Source organism: Lissotriton helveticus, chromosome 3_1, assembly GCF_964261635.1.
Source record: "Lissotriton helveticus chromosome 3_1, aLisHel1.1, whole genome shotgun sequence".
Taxonomy (NCBI): Eukaryota; Metazoa; Chordata; class Amphibia; order Caudata; family Salamandridae; genus Lissotriton; species Lissotriton helveticus.
In genome coordinates this window covers 1897306512-1897323513 of record NC_136061.1, presented here as the reverse complement: position 1 = coordinate 1897323513, position 17002 = coordinate 1897306512, and the positions used below count along the sequence as shown (strand labels likewise).

Genomic DNA, 17002 nt, shown 5'->3' with positions numbered 1-17002 from the left:
GAAGTGATAAGTTTGATAAGTTTTGATATAATAAAAATAATGGAAAATTCCAATTTGTACATAAATGTTTGAGAAATCTTATATGAACAATGTTCTAATGTAAAAAATTGATAGGCTACGAGGGAACTTATTTAGTGTTACACATATAACACACCAATGTACCAGTGAGCCTGCCAATGCAGAACAAACTGTTGAGTCATGTCTCTCTGCACTGTCACAGGTGATCAAGGATATGCACTCTGCGCTTGGATGATGACACCTCTCCGAGCCCCGACCATACATACCATACAGGCCCAGAGGCAGTGCAATGTGGCCCACAAATGCACCAGGGGCATCGTGGAACGCAAATTTGGCGTGTTGAAATCACGTTTCATGTGCCTGGACGTCACAGGTGGAAGGTTCCTGTACAGGCCAGACATCATGTGCAAGATGATCATTGCATGTTGTGTGTTGCACAACATATGTGTACTCAGCAATGCCTCATGGATACAAGTGTCAGATACCCCGGGCGATGATGATGAAGATGAGGCAGGTGGACCACACCCCACTGCAGCCGCAGCAGGAATAGTAGGAACACCATAATTGACAATTTCTTCACATGAGCACGTCACATTGTGACAATCCTTAGCTATCATGGGGCAATACAAAATAACCACTGGCCCAGCATGTGCAAATAAATGCATTCCTTGACACATCCCCTGAGTGCATATCACTCATATGTATGTGCAAATCACTCAGACACGTGTGAGTGTGACATGTAGTGCTAACAATTTTATGAATTTGTTAATGGATAGTGGCTGTGTCACCTCTGGGCAGTGAGGCTCTTTAGGGTGTCACATATTCAACCTGCCAGTTCTGTGAGTCACCGTTAGTGCGGAATCCCACTCTTCGGCATTTCACATGTGCCCCAATTCATTCCATTTGGGCTGTCATTTGTCACTACAAGTGACAACAGTGCTCCTTTGTGGTCAGATTTGTACCACCATGATGCAGGGATGCACCCTGTTACTCAAGTCCCACAACATGGGCAACATGTACGTAAGTGGGAGTCACTGCTCCTACTTTCATCCATGCTTACATGATTGATTGATCATGGGCATGACACGTCTGTGTGCAGGATGCGTTGATTGTCTCTCTGCAATGTGCAGGGGAGATGCTGTTTCACAGTGTGTTCCATATATGTTTCCGCATTGGCGCAATTCACATGCAGACTGCATGTCAATGTACATTGCGACTTTGCGAGGAGATGCCTATTTGATGCAGGACAATGGTCATTTGATCTACATCACGGATGTGGGGTTGTGCTCATACATTGTCATTGTGTTTTTACTCTGATTTTATGGTGCCTTTTCCCGCATGACTCGTGGGAATTGCAGGCCTGTCGCTGATTTTTATATCGCGATTGGCCTCATCGCAACTTTTTTTTCCGTTCGTGTTTCCCATTTTTGCAGCGTCGCGTTGACTTTATCGCGGACATTTGCTGTGTTATCGTGGGCCTATCACATGGTACCGCCATGTTGTGAATACAACGTTAACACTGCGTTATTTTCCCGTGATAGACTGCGATGTGAAGAGTTGCGTTAAGCTAATTTTGCGGTAATTCTCACACTTTCTTGAGAATATCCCCCCATGTTTCTTGAGTCTTACATAGTTTGACCTAGCTGAGGCAACATGTGGTTATCCTTGGAAAAGACACTACCTCCCCCGCGAGCCTGGTCTTGGGTTAATTGGTGGTGCACAACATCAACCAATAGAAATTAGTTTGTTGGATACTGAGAAGACGTTTGATCTGATTTTATAGTCGTTTCTATGGCAGGCAGTACAGTGTGTGTGGATAAACCCTTCATGTTTGAAATATGTACTGGCTCTTTACCTGAATCTACAAGCCATGGTTTTGGACAAAGGAGGCGGTTGTGCTGAAGTTATCATTCAGCGATGCGCTTTGCAAGCTGACCTCTGTTTCCTCCCTATTTACAATGTACATCACTCTGTTGTAGGTTATCTGGAATTAGGTGAATATTCCAGTGCTTTTCCTGGCTGTTCAGGATAATGCTAAGATATGCTGACGATGTATTGATATTTACCTCCAAAGTAGATGAATTTCTAATAATCTTCAAGCAAATAGCTAGTGTTTTTGGAAACATCACATGCTATATATAAAACCAGTGAAAGTTCTGATTACTGTAGCAGGAGGCATTCGTCAGGAGATACTTATCGTGGTCTGCTCTGATACAGATGATGATGCTTTTATTCAGGGGTCAGTTTGCTCAGCTACGGTCCAAATATTGGGTACCAAGGGATGGTTTCTTTAAATACCTCCAGGTCGGGATTTATTCTTGGATTAGCCGCTATTTAAGTTAACAATCAGCTCAAATTATTTTCTCTCTCTACAGCTGTCTGCATAATGAAAACATGATGATATACATCAGTGATGTGTATTCAGCAGTGATTGAGAGTGGATCATTTGTTAACCTCCTTGGTTGCAGTAGAGGTTTAGTTGAGTTTACTAAATTACACCTCTATTCCACTATTCCACCATGTTAATAATAATATCACTGTAGCTAAAATTGCGAGGGTGGAAAGATGCCTTAGGTGTAGTTTCCCATGATTTATAGTCTCCATATGTTTAGACCGTGCCCTGCTCTGCTTTGATGTATTAGTGGGGTACTACTTTTGGGGAATATGCAGGAAAAAAGTGTATGTTCTTTGGAGTATTATTATCATCATTGCTGAAAACTATGTGCAATTTACCTGAGTATCAAGTGGCAATATCAGTGCCTTGCCGTCGTAGATATAGGTCTGAATGGCAATGGTTTTACACAATGTATGATGGAAGGCAGGTTAGTTTTTCTTTATCAAAGAATCATCTTATGTCAGTCGCTGTAACAAACTACATTTTGTAAAATTTCTGATGGATGACTTCCTTCATCTAATTGTTTCTCATATTTTTGTACCATGCACACTAGCTCTCTCAACGAAAAAGGAGAACCTACTACGTGGAACGTGATTGGTACACTGTGTGTTGCCCATATGGATTAACACTGTACATACATTCTCAACTTCTACGTTTTAGTTACTATTGCATTTTATTTCAATTTAGAATTAATTAGGGACGAGCTGTAGACCATTCAGTAGCTGTCCAGTTTGTACACAGTATGTTTGTTATGTTCTAATGAAATGATTTTGTGCATTTAAGTGATTGGCTTAACCATGCAAATTTACTCTTTTGTAGGCTGAGGTAAAGTTGGCAGTTGCCAGTATCTTGGATAGCAACAAAGAACAAGCTGTTTTTCAGGATCCTAATACAAATGAAATGAGCTACACGCTCCTTCCATCACAGGAGCAGCTGGAGGAAGCCATTTTTTCAAAAAGAAAAGATTCTAGCTCAGTGGTAATATTTGTACTTTCTTGAGAATTTTATTGTAACACTTGATATTTTGAACATAGATACATTGAATTAAATTGAATTCATATATTTTGAATTAATATAGATCAACTATATTTTGAATGCTCAAACTTCCATACGTGACACTGCAGTCAGATACCTTTAAAACAAACAAACGATTGAAGATGATTAAAGTTGGATCATATTGAGGCCCAGATTACAAATTGGAGTAATCTTCCTGTGTGGAATTCCGCTCGGCTCAATCATGATAAGCTGGTGTTCATTCACCTGGGTTTATCAGGTGCAGCAACAACGAACCTAATTTTCCAGGCAAGATAATCTGACTGATAAAATCACTTTAGAAGAACTGTCTTGCCCCTGGCCCAAAACAAACCTCTTCCTATCTGTAGGGGTAGCATGTAATACACCCTCAACCAAGCAACGTGTTTTTCTTTTTCCTTCGTTCTCAACATCAGCTGTTTAAAGTGAGCAGTAATCTCAACAGAAAGGAAATGCTGAGCAGAATTCAGGCTGGTAAAACACAGTGCACACATTTATTCCCCATTCCGTCTGGATTACATTGTAGTTGCTTGTACGGTGTAGTGTTACCATTCGGTACCTTTGTTAGCAGGTGTGAAGTTACCATGCTGCCTATAACATGAATCTCAGACTCGAGGCCGACGTCAGGTAATGAGCAAGTCAACCATACATTCAAGGTCAGCTTGATTTATTTTTAGTTTTTAAAGTTTTCTATAGCGCGAACATGACCACCGGGTATCTGAGCGCTTACCGATATATAGGTCAAGGAAGGATATAAGGGGTAAAAAACAGAGCAACCCAACACAGTAAAAACAAACTTAACAGTCTCATAAAGCACATAACCCTAGGAAACAATAGAAGAAAAGGGTCCAGATAAAAGATTATTCATCCATAGCGTTTTTACTTCTTTGAGAATGGAAGTATAGGGATAAAGTCAAAGTTGCGAACATGGTCACAGGGGATATCAGAGCACTTTACTCTATATCAGTTGCAAGCAGAAATAGGGGCAGGTGGTAGAGGACCGAGAGAATCGCAAGACAGTTTTCATATATTCCGACCGGCAAGGATGTCATCTACCAACTTGGAAGCTCCATTAAAGTGGTAAAAGTTTCTTCATCAGTATCAATTTAACTACCTATTTGATAAGGGCAGAGGAGGTATTCAACCTGACTTCAGGGAATAACGTGTTCCATATCCTCGCGGGGATACCTGAGAAAACTCAATTGCATTTTTTTTGTAGTTACATTTCTGTGGTTTGAGCAGTAATGTGCTGCCACGTCTGGAGGATCTTGATCCAGCAGAAATCTCCAACTTTTGAACGAGGTACATTGGGGTATTGAAATAAATGGCTTTATGTGTCATACATGCAATTTGTAATTGTATCCAGCATCGTAGGGGAGCCAATTTAGGGATATCAGCTCTGGTGTGATGTGATTGTGTCTTTTCGAGCCCGTTATGAGCCTTGCAGCCGAATTGATGCTAGCCCTGAGAGGGGCCGTCCTCACTCTAGGAAGACCACAAAGGGTTGCGCTTCCATAATCAAGCTTAGAGATTACTAGGGCTTGTACCACAATGGTTAAGTCATATGAAGGGAGGAAAGATTTTATCTTCCCAAGTGGCTGAGTTGGAAGTTTGCTGATTTGTTGAGTCTATTAATATGCCTCTGCTTGTTCAGACTCATGTCTAGCATTATTCTTAATCAGTTTGTGGAATCAATGATGTGTGGCATGCAGTTAAGAGTGGTTAGTTGACTCATCCATTCTTCAATGACTGGAGACTGCTTGGGTGGTGCAATTAGGAGTAATTCAGTTTTAAGAGTGTTGAGCTTCAGATGGTTCTGTGTCAGCCAGCTTTGTGTTTTCAGTAAGACTAAGTTGATGGACCTAAGGTGACCTTTATGTACAGTTGGGTATCATCTGCGTACATGTGACAGTGAATGCTAGATGATTTCATAATTTCTGTTAAAGTCTCCATAAGCACGTTGAAGAGCGTGGTTGAGAGTCTGGATCCCTTTGGAACCCCAGAGTGACCGGGGAAGGATGAGACAAGGACTGGTTCAGCTTGAAGCTTTGGGGTCTATTGTGGAGAAATGAGGAGAACCAGTTTAGTACAGGCCCAGAGAGCCTCATCCTGTGCTCCAGAGGTCCATAAGGCTGTCGTGTTTAACAGTATCAAAAGCTGATGAGAGGTCGAGGAGGATCAATAGGAGTCGTAATTGCTCAATGTGGTCACAAAGCTGGACATGCACGCATTTCTCCAGGAACTTTGCCAGTGTGGGGATGTTAGAAATTGTGAGGAAGTTGTGCAGGTCAAAGGGATCTTCAGATGGTTTCTTTAGATTAGGGGTAACCTGCCCATATTTTAGGCAGTATGGAATAGCACCTTGCAGAAGTGAAGCATTGACAATCTTCGTCCATAGTGGGAGTAAGGAAGCTCTGATCTCAGAGAACTCCTAGCTCTGACTTGACATGCTCCATCAATCACACAATCTACACAGATACTCCCCTGACCTCCAAGCCCAGTACGGTAGACACTGTGAGTGTACCCAAGACCCTCCATATATCAAAATCAGCAATACCCCGATGTCTGATCACCTGAAATGGGCAAAGAACATGTCTCCTATTACCCCAATACTGCCTCCTGACCAAGAGCTGCACCTCTCATCATCCAACTTATTCTACAAACCTAAGCCTGCTTCAGAAGGTGCCTTTGGGTCAATTTTCGCCTTACCTTGCTTCCCCTAATTCCCCCTCCCATCCTAGCCCCAAGTCCCAAGACCCTGAATCCCGTCCCACCTTGAAGTTGCAGGCTCTTCCAGGCCTTTTGCTCCCATCCTCCTCTAGTTCTCCCCCTCCACAGGGTCTCCTGCTCCAATCCTCGAAAACCCTTCCCCACATCTCATTGGAAGCTAGACTAGATGAGATTACACTTTGCCTCCAACAACTTAAGGCAGAGGTTCGAAGTCTATTACATATCACCTCAGAGTTGTCCATTAATTTGAAGCTTAGAGAGTCCACAAAGAATAACCGCCTCAACCGTGTGCTGCCATCTAACTTGGGCCCATGCTTCCTGCTCCCCCCTCCCAACTAGGTTGTCATCAAACATGGCACCGCGTCCCATAGTTGGAAAACCGCTCCACACCCTAATGACCCCTCACAGCCCTCTAGATTTAAAGACCCACTGTCTGAGAAGGATATTCATTCCCTCCTACTCTCATATGATCCTTCACACTCTATCACCTCTACTAGCTTGCACCAAATAGAAGCAATCCTTTCGGACCCTTTCAGGGACCTAGGGTAAACACCAGAGCCTTAAATGAGACTAACCTCACGAGGGTCACCACGACTCTTTCTACCACACTGGACAGTGATCCAAAACTTAAATGCCTGCTTCTCAACTGCGGATCGGCGGTAAGACACGCTGCTGACATTGCAGCCCTCATCCTTGCACATGACCGTGATCTTGTAATCTTGACTGACACCTGGCTAAACGATTTATCTGCACCCATCCTCGACATACTAGTTCCTCCTAACTACAACATCATTAGGTTAGATAGATCTAGCGGACATGGTGACGACATCGCTTGTATACATCGTAGCAGTTTATCAGTCAAACATTCACAATCGGCTCTCCTGCCGTCCTGCGAATACCTGTGCATTAAGGTGACGTGTAGCAATATTCATCCATGCATATTGCACACGTTCTACCACCCTCAACTTGACAATCTTCCCTTCATAGAAAAGATCATGGATATCATCTTATCTAACGCAGATATGCATGGCATTCAGATCTTCTTGGGAGATTTCAACCTCCACTGGAACGACATGCATGATGTGGCTGTCAATAGCCTTAAGTTCTTCCTGGTAGACCTTAACCTAATCCAAACTTGTGACAGCCCTACTCATCTTAAAGAAACTACCTTAGATCTATTCATCTGTAAGTGCAACTCCATTCACCTTGAATCTATTGTCCTGTGTGACTGGCCTGACCACCAGTGCATTACCTTCCTCATCTCAGACTCTGTGAGAGCTAACAGAGTCCAACCTAAGTACCCTGGAAAAGATGACTACAAAACATCAACATGCGTGATCTGACTGCTCTCTTTGATAACACCCTGCCCCCTCCAGTGGACATGTCCATCGTTTATGACCTTACGGACCACTATTACAGTTCGATGACGAGGGTTCTAGACTCACTGGTGCCTCCGCAGCTAAAAATACGGTCCTCCAAAGTCTCCAAACTTTGGTATAACGATAGTCTAAACACGGAAAGATGGAATCCGAGATTAGTGGAAACGACTATGGAGATCCACTCCCTCCCTTGAACATCTAAATCAGCTGGGATATGTACGAAATATCTATAGCAAACGCATCAGATGCTCTAATGCCACCTTCTTCAGAAACCAATTAGAGCATGCAAAAAAAAGTCCCAAAAAGCTGTTCGAGCTCATCAAGCTTCAAACCGTCAACCTAACCTTTCCTCACTGGGGCTAGGTCCGCAACCTTACTGCAAAGATTTCGCTGACTTTTTTTCGGGTAAGACTACTAAGATTGAAGTTGAAATACGTTCAGCCTTGGAGCACCTTTGAAACTGAATTATTTAATCTGTCATGTGTTCTACACAGAGCTCATTGTAGTTTTCCATATATTAGCCAAACTGTGCATGACACAGGCCACTTAGCTTTGTACATGTTACTATATAAACACATTTGCATCTGTGCAACATTATATTTTACACACAGAACCTGCAGTTGTTATCTAGTTCTGTTCTTTCCTGGGATTTAGTCTGAACAGCAAAAAAGCTCAAACAAGAATGTCCCTTGTTATTTTGTTCTGGGCAGACACTCGCACCTAGACACAACACAGAAATGCAGTTGTTTATGAACATGTGAAGTTTCTCATAAAGGTACGCACAGCAATGTAACAGAGAGAGAGAGAGATATTTTCTGAGAGAAGATCACGGCTGTGTTTTAGATGTAGGACGTCCATTAGTGTATGCTAAGGTATGGGGTCTGCTGCTAAACCCATAGATCTTTGCTGTATAATCAGTTCGCTTCTGTAGAAGGGAAGAGGGGTTAGGCTATTCTGTTTTTCCAGTAAGTGAGATAGAGGCACCGTCAACGACCGGAGATGAGCAGTGGGTTGTACGGCTAACGGTTGTACGGTTACATGTAGGGTACATGGTGTTGAAGATTAGGAGGTTGAAAAAAGACCAGGAAATGAAAGGGACATTTCCATACATTGGCTTCATGCCAGTCAGGAAGCATCGCCTCTCAAGAGCATATTTTTCTTTCAGCGTGCTAGATTGGTTACCTTTATTCATCCAATATGACAGTTCATTCCTAAGTAGATTCCAGTTTTTCATGGCCGCTGAGCGTGACAGGGTTGCTAGCTCAGTGCTTTGGCACATATTCTTTCCAGATTGGGGCAGCTACTGTTGTATAACATTTTAGGACCCTATTGTAATTTTCCTGATTCATGCCCTTATATAGGTACAAATCACCATATCCTTATATAGGCATCGAAATCATAACCATATTTAGACATAGCTCATGCAGTCCAAATACGGCAGGGCTACTTCCACTAGTTCCGAAAATCCACAGCGATTTCTTGGAAAACTCGGCTTCAGCAGCTAGAGACAGCATCTAGGGACTTCCCCTTGCTCGAATAATGACTTGTCCAAGAACTCTTGGAGTTTTCAAAGAACTGAGACTCTTTGATGACGTTATTATGTCCACCTTTACGTCAAACTCGGCACCTTCAAGGTATAAATATGCCCACACTTGCCAGAGCAAACACACAGTGGTTTGGAGCAGTTCGACTATCTACTTGCCCGACGCATCCTGCTACTGCAAGTGCCGAAGGAAGCCGACCCTCCAGCAGACGCACTGAGAGAGACGCTGTCTTTTCTCCTGCCGAGAAATCCAGTTCCAGTGTTTCCAAGCTACCCTTGCGGGTTGTTGGGAAATCGAGTCCTGAGATTGACCTTCTTCATTATAAACCAAGGCACTTAGCTTATTAGACCCTAAGAGAAATCTTGGATAGATTCTTGGCAAAGATTAAAGAATTTAGGCTACACCTCACTTACTTCTTCCCTCGTACTAAGCTTAGGTTAGGTACATCGGGGTAGGCGTATTTTAGAAGCACCAGTTGAGTACTTTTTAGCCTCCGTTATTTATGTATGTATTTATCTATGGTCTAGGAACCATACAATGCTCTTACAGTATTATTTTATTCTACTCTTTTTACTGTATGCTCTATATTTTGCAACCAGTTTTACGATTGTTGCAGTTCAGTTCCTATGCTTGAAGAAGAAGACTGTTCAATAAATCCATTTATTGAAACCACACTCTATCTATTTCTCTGCACCTCTGGTGAAACGAAGCATGCGCGAATGACTGAGTAAAATATCTATCTATTGTTTCTACGACTCTGAAGATCAGTTTTATCTTGGGGAAACCAAGTTGTCATGTTTATGCGGTTGTCAGAAACTAAATCCCTTCTTGTGAACTCAAGAAAGTTTCTAATGACCTCTGAGCTAGCTGGCACTCACAATTAAGTCTAATATATTTCGATAGAGACCTAATTGACATAAGTCCTACGTCACATCTATAGGATATATTATTCCAATGTGCAGAGCCTATTGGGAATATAGGAACTACATTACACTACAACCTCAGAGCAGCATGAATTTGGGACTGAAGCAATTTAGAGGGTGGGAATTAAGGAGTCTCAGGCTTTTAAGGAGTACTTAAGACTGGACTTGTGTTAAGCAGATGATTTATCTTTCCAAAAATGGGACGGACTGCAAATGGATGGGATGGCTGCTGGGCCGTTCCCACATCTTCAGGGCATAGCGGTGGGTAAGTGCAAAGTACAGGTTCAAAGGGATTTGGCTAAGAGTCACCAAAATATTATAATGTGGTAAACTGGGGTTAAAGTGGGAAAGAGCAAATGTGGGCTAGACATGACGTACTTGTCGCACACTTAGGTGGGAACAATCTTAAAACACTACGAAAGATGCTGCTACTGAAAAGAATGTGAATGAATGTGACTACAGTAGCCAGACTACTGGTCTCTACGGATATCCTGGGCAAGTTCTGCTGGAACCTGGGCTGGGATTTTATAAGATATGGGCTTATTAATCTTAGGGCCCCGGGTACTAATAGAGGGACAAACTCCACCTGTCTGATCTGTGTAGGCAGGTAACAGTTCAAACTAAAAAAACTTCACCCAAACTTACCCCCACCCACCTTATTAAGCTGCAACCTCAAACAGGCCACCACCCCAATGCATGGTCGTCCCCAAATGAACTTCTTTCTGGATTACTGTAGCAGATATTGGTAACACTAGTATACACTCATCCAGTCAAAAATGAGCTAAGATGCTGCCCACAAGCAGGATGACAGTCTTGTCAGACCATTGACCGGACCCCGGGGCAGGTCTATGTCTGCCTGGGAAGTTAGTCCATGTAGTACAGTATCTCATAAATTTGCCTCTGACGTAATCAGACTAATCTACGGTTGTACTGCATCCTCCCCTCTGCTATTGTTGTCAGAGCCGATGTCCTAGGAACTATTAGTCGCCAATCTTAGGGTTTCCCACTTGTTGGGGAACTTCCAGGTATATGTCTTATGAATATCCGCCATGAGCTTAGCCATTTCCAGTATCGTCCGGTCTTTTGTAAGCACTCTGTGTGGGCGTAGTTATAGCTTGCTGTGCTTTCTGTGGTATCCATATCTCTTCAACCAGCCCCAGAACTTTGTGGTAGCAGTAAAAAAAACGTGTTTCCCTCCTGTCTATTACACTGAGTTTTGCCTGGGAAATATAGCACAATAGATATCCAACATTCAATGATGCTGCTTGACATCCTGAAAGACCTCCTGTTGGCTCTTTGCAAGCATTGTTTAGTCCAGATAGATGTTAATGGTCTCATCTATTGTCCTGTCCTGTGTCCTCACGACTGCACTACCTGTAGTATCAGTCAGTCAGGATTTGTAAATTGCTTCACTTGGAGGGGGAAGGGGTGTTCTGCTGCTGTTAACAGCCAGGTTTTAAGTTTCTTTCTGAACTCTTGGAGGGTGGGTGTTGATTGGAGTTGCAGGCGGAGTTTGTTCCAGTTTTTGGTAGCTACATGGGAGAAGACGCATCCACTGCTCCTATTTTTCTGGGATGCTGAGGCGTGGGCCAGGTGAAAGGACGCAGAGAATAGTTTTTTGGCGGGTTGGTGGAAATTAACCCTGTGGTTGAGGTAGATGAGTCACGACTTGTGGAGGGCTTTGTAGGCATTAGTGAGTGGTTTGAGCTGGCACCTTTTGTTTACAGGCAGTCAGTTTAGTGCTTTGAGGTGGGAGGGGGTCACGTGGGTTCATCTCAGGAGTACCTAGAGGGTATTGCCGAAGTCCAGGTGGCTGGTGATGTGTGCTTTTGTAGACTATGCATCTTGTGTTGTGGGGAGCCACTTGAAGATTTACTTCAACATGCAGCGGATGTGAAAGTATTCTGACGAGACAGCATTAATCTGCCTTCTCATCAAGAGCTTTCCGTCGAGGATGATGCCTATGTTTCTTGCATGTTGTGTGGGGCCAAGTTTGGTTATCCACCATGTATCAATCCATGGGGAGGTGGAGCTCCTGAAGATGAGTACCTCCTTTTTGTCAGTATTCAGAGACACTTGTTCTGCATTCAGCTGGCCATAAATTTGTGGACGTTCGCTTTGGTGGTGGTGGCGTCTGTGGCCAGCGACCGAATAAGCTGTGTATCATCAGCTTAGGAAATGATGCTCATCTCATACGCTTTAACCAGGGTGGCCAGAGGGGCCATGTAAGTGTTGAAGAGCATTGGCCTTAGGGATGATCCTTTGGGGACTCCGCAAATGATGTATTTTGGGCCCAAGAAAAAAGGGGGAGGTGGAAGGTTTGGGTTTTTAATGTAAGGAAGGACGCGATCCACTTGTGGGCTTTTTCTTGGATTCCCATCTGGTGGAGGCCAAGTAGGAGAGAGTAGTGGAACACAATGTCAAAAGCCGTGGATAGGTTGAGCAGGATCAGGGCTGCGGTTTCTCCCCTTTCCATGAGAGCTCTGATATCATCAGTGGCAGCGATCTGGACCCTCTCTGTGCTGTGGTTTGCATGGAATCCAGACTGCGAGGGTTCCAGGAGTTTGTTGGTTTCCATGTGATTAGTTGGTTGGATCTTTGTTGCTTTTTCTTGGGCTTTGGCTGGGAAGTGGAGTAGGCATATTGTCTGGTAGTTTTTGAGTTCTGCCAGGCCTGGGTAGGGTTTATTTAGGAGCGTATTGATCTCTGTGTGCTTCCAGGTGGCTGGCAATTTGGCGACATCAATAGAGATATTGATGATGGCTATGAGTTCCTTGCTAATGGTGTTGAACATGTGATGGGTATGCCCAGACGTGGGTCCCTTGATCTCTGTGCCACTGGACTCAAGCTAGCCTGGTTGATGTGGTCTAATACCCCGAAACAGGTCCCAGTATGCTTGTTTCCAGTCCAGGGAAGACCTTGCTTGGCACTTCCGTCTGGACTGTTTCCCATAAGGAACAGGGTCAAGACTGATTTGCATATGGCTGGGTCTAAACTGGGGTGGCATGGTGAGCAAAAAAACATGTATTTAACCAAGATCTCTTGACTGGGGGTGAATGTAGGATTCATTCAGGATTCCGTCCATCATTTGATTGTGTATCACTTTTCTTCCTAAGTGGGATGGGTATGTTCAGACGTGGGTCCCTTGTTCTCTGTGCCACTAGATTCAATTTAGCCTGACTGATGAGGGGTAATACCCCGAAACCGGTCCCAGGAAGCTTGTTTCATTTCAGGGAGGACCTGGCTTCTGAGTTCGGGCTGGTCTGTTTCCATAAGGAACAGGGTCAAGACTAATTTGGGAGCAGGGATCTTTGAGGGCTCCTCAGTGTATGGGTCCTGTGATGGTGGCAGTAGACTAGGGCGTGAGTGTGTCCCACATGGTGGTGGTGGTTAGGTTGTGGTAGTTGCTGGTGGGGAGTCATTTGAAGATGGCTAGAGGATATTGAGGGTCAAAGTGTTCATATATGTTTGTGATTTTGATGGCTAGTCCACTGCATTGCTTGTTGGTGCGTTCATGGTGGATTATCTTTTTGTCCTGTGGTGGGGCGATGTCGGGTGCTCATGCCAGGTTGAGCCATGTCTTGGTGAAGGAAGATGATGTCTGGTGTGAGGGAGGCGATGGTGTCCCAGATTTCGCTGGCATGCTTGTGGAGTGTGCGAGTGTTGATTAGCAGTAGGCAGTGTGGTTGTTCCATGAGGGTGGAGTGTGGTGGGTATTCAGGGGCTGTGGGTTCGGTGTTACAGCGGAGAGGACCAGAGTGGCATCAGGAAAATGGTAAAGGCACGATGGGAATCTGAAAAGGAAAGTTACAAGCACAAGGAAATCTGAAAAGAAAGAGCATTAAAGACACAAGGAGCATCTGAAAAAGAAGAGCGTTAAAGGCACAAGGGGAATCTGGAAAAGTGGAGCATTAAAGGCATGAGGGGAATCTGAAAAGGGAGAGTTAGAGGAATGGGGAATCTGAAAAGGAAGAGCATTAAAGGCAAGAGGGGAATCTGAAACAGGAGAGTTAGAGGCACGAAGGAATCGGAAAAAGACATTAAAGGCACTAGTGTAATCTGAAAAAGGAGAGTTAGAGGTTCAAGGGAATATGAAAAAATAAACGTAGAGTTGCGAGGGATTCTGAATAGGAAGAGCATTAAAAGCATGAAGGGAATCTGAAAAAGAACAGCGTTAAAGGTATGAGGGGATCCTGAAAAAAAGAGTGTTAAAGGCACAAAGGGAATCTGAAAAAAGGAGAGTTAGAGGTATGAGGGAATCCGAAAAGGAAGAGCATTAATGGCACAAAGGGAATCTAAAAAACAAGAGCTCTAAAGTCAGGAAAGGAAGCTGAAGAAGAAGATCGTTAAAAGGCACAAAAGGAATCTGAAAAAGTAGATTTAGAGGCACGAGGGAATCTGAAAAGGAAGAGTAATAATGGCACAAAGGGAATCTGAAAAAGAAGAGTGTTAAAGGCAAAAGGGGAATTTGAAGAAAAGGGCATTAGAGGCACAATGGAATTAGGAGAAGAGGGTGTTGGGGGCAGGAGAGGGAATTAGAGGCCGGATGAAGTGAGGGCTGAGAGAGCAAGGAGATGCTTGGTTTGAGCAGCTGGGGAGAACTGGCCCGGGGACCTGCTTGATGGGATCACGCTGCAGCCTCCTTTAAGTAGGTTACACGGGTGGGGGGTCGGGGGCTGGGCTTGGTCAGAGGGAGGTGGGAAGTGGTCGAGGGAGCAGCTGTGAGGGAGGGTGGTAAATCAGCATGGGGATCTGTGGAAAAGAGTTAAGGCGCAAGGGGAATCTAAAAAAGAAGAGTGTTAAAGGCACAAGGGGAATCTGAAAAAGGAGAGTTAGAGGCTCAAGGGAATCTGGAAAGGAGAGTTAGAGGCACAAGGAATCTGAAAAGGAAAAGCATTATAGGCATGAGGGGCATCTGAAAAAGGAGAGTTAGAGGCACGAGGGAATCTGAAAAAGAAAAGTGGTAAAGACACAGGGGGAGGGGGCAGAGCTTGACCACCAGCTTAGATGGCTGCCGCGCGCTCAGCACATCTTTGGACTGCATACCCGACAAAGATACCCTTTCTCTTATTGCTGCGGATGAGTTGCTGAATTTATCTTTGCTGGGTGAGCGTAGACATACCATTTGCTACCTTTTTCACTTTCTTTCATGCCTGCTTCTTTCTGCCTCATAGCGGCAGCCTTTTTATCACAGCTGTTGCCATTTTATCTCAGCTGGAGTTCTATCTCTCACTTTACGATGTGAACACTGGATTTGCAGGAGGCTTCCCCTCATTCATTACCATTTGTCATACACCCATGAAGGATTTTACTGTCCATTTCTGCTGTTCACATGTCACTTTGCATGAGTTTTTAACATTATTAATGCTTTCTTCAGGATATGGCTGCTCCTGCAAGGGAAGACATCCGAAGGCCTACTACACGGCCCCCTGAAACGCGACCAAGCAATCTGCTGGCGCGTAACCTCCATATCCCGTATTAGGGGTTGCCAAGTATCCGGCCCTGGTGGTGATCACTCCAAACGACGGCCCGTCTTTACCTAGGATGAAGCCTACGTTGTTCGCCCACCATGTGCTACAATCCACGCTATTCTGAGCTCATGCTGTTTGTGGTATTAACCCGGTCCGAAATCGATGCCGTGACGACACCCATCGTCCTACCCAAGTCTCCCTGACTTATTTCCCAGTGCAAGCTCTGTGGCTATTGTGTCGCATATTGTTTAGGCAAACATTTTGTCCTGATGATGATCCCTTTGATTCTGTAAATGGGATCGAAACGCCGTCGACCTTTTATAACACCATATACCGTGAAATGTATACCGAATGTGATATGTTTGTAATGGTGTGAATTGAATTTCTGATATTGTTTTACCTACAGAAATCCTTAGCTTCTGCCTAAATACCTTTCTCTCTCTCTTTACTATCTTTTCACAATGCCAATCTGTAAGCGTCAGGGTACAGGTTTGTGCCCTACTCTTAATGAACTGTGAAGGCATCCTGTGTGACTTGATTTTTGTATAGTAAACATTCTTGACCTCTGTCCGGCTGGACATGTCATACTACTTAATATAGTCTCCATTGTGTCTATATTGATTGCTCTCCTTTATTGCTACTGTATGGGACCGCTGTTGTTATAAAAAATATGTTCCCCGAGGTCTTGTGCTGACTCGTATGGGTGCCCTTGTTGTGTTAGATATATTCTTCAGGATATGGAGCACTTCATTTAATGCATATTCATACAGCAATTGTTACATTCACTCGCTCAATATTCTGTGGGACGAATGCTGTTTATGTTGGCTTTTTCAAAGATTGCACGCTTTCATTTTGCACAACTTTAATCTTTTTCTGGATTATTTAGTGCAAATTCATAATTCCTCCGGGTTTTATTCATATCTTTGCTCTCTATGATGATGTATATTATCAATATCTTATACTGCGGTGCGTGTTTTTATATTTCAATGCCATTTGACTTATGGGGATTCTCAGATAGTATTGAGAACTGTATTGGCAGACTAGAGAAATATAAAGCTCCTCTTCATCAAACTGTGCTATCTACTAACAAGTGATCACTCCTTTCAAAGCCTCATAAGTGCTCTATTGTGAGTATCCCTGCTACGCTAAGCTTATCTTCATCCTTTCCACTAGGCCTACCTCAAAATCCTTTTGTGCTGGGTCTTCGTCTACACATAAACCGGTCAAACAGGACCCGCTATCTCCTGTTAAACCATCTTCGCCTATATCTCTTGAGTTAGCGTTAGATGAAATACGGGGGTTAAAGCTATTCGTTGAAGAAACCAACATAAGTATGCAAAGTCTTGAAGACAAATGGTGTCATATGGAAATGAGTTTCAGCTATGGAGCAGCACATTAGTGATGTCTAGGATGAGGCGAGTAAATCTCAACTTTGGAAAAGGAAATAGCTATGTTGAAGGCACATTCCGAAGACTTAGAAGCCTGATATAGGCAGAATATTATTTGTCTT

The 17002-nt window shown here is 43.7% G+C and overlaps 1 protein-coding gene across 6 annotated transcripts in view; it reads left to right on the top strand.

The window, feature by feature from the left end:
- The window catches only part of TESMIN (testis expressed metallothionein like protein), a 1592961-nt gene that overhangs the window by 747212 nt on the left and 828747 nt on the right, over positions 1 to 17002 (top strand). For all 6 annotated transcript variants that reach the window (XM_078682880.1, XM_078682879.1, XM_078682876.1 and 3 more), the window contains one exon: positions 3233 to 3391. In XM_078682880.1, coding sequence (XP_078539006.1) covers positions 3233 to 3391 — 159 coding nt within the window. The remainder of the gene's footprint in view (positions 1 to 3232; positions 3392 to 17002) is intronic.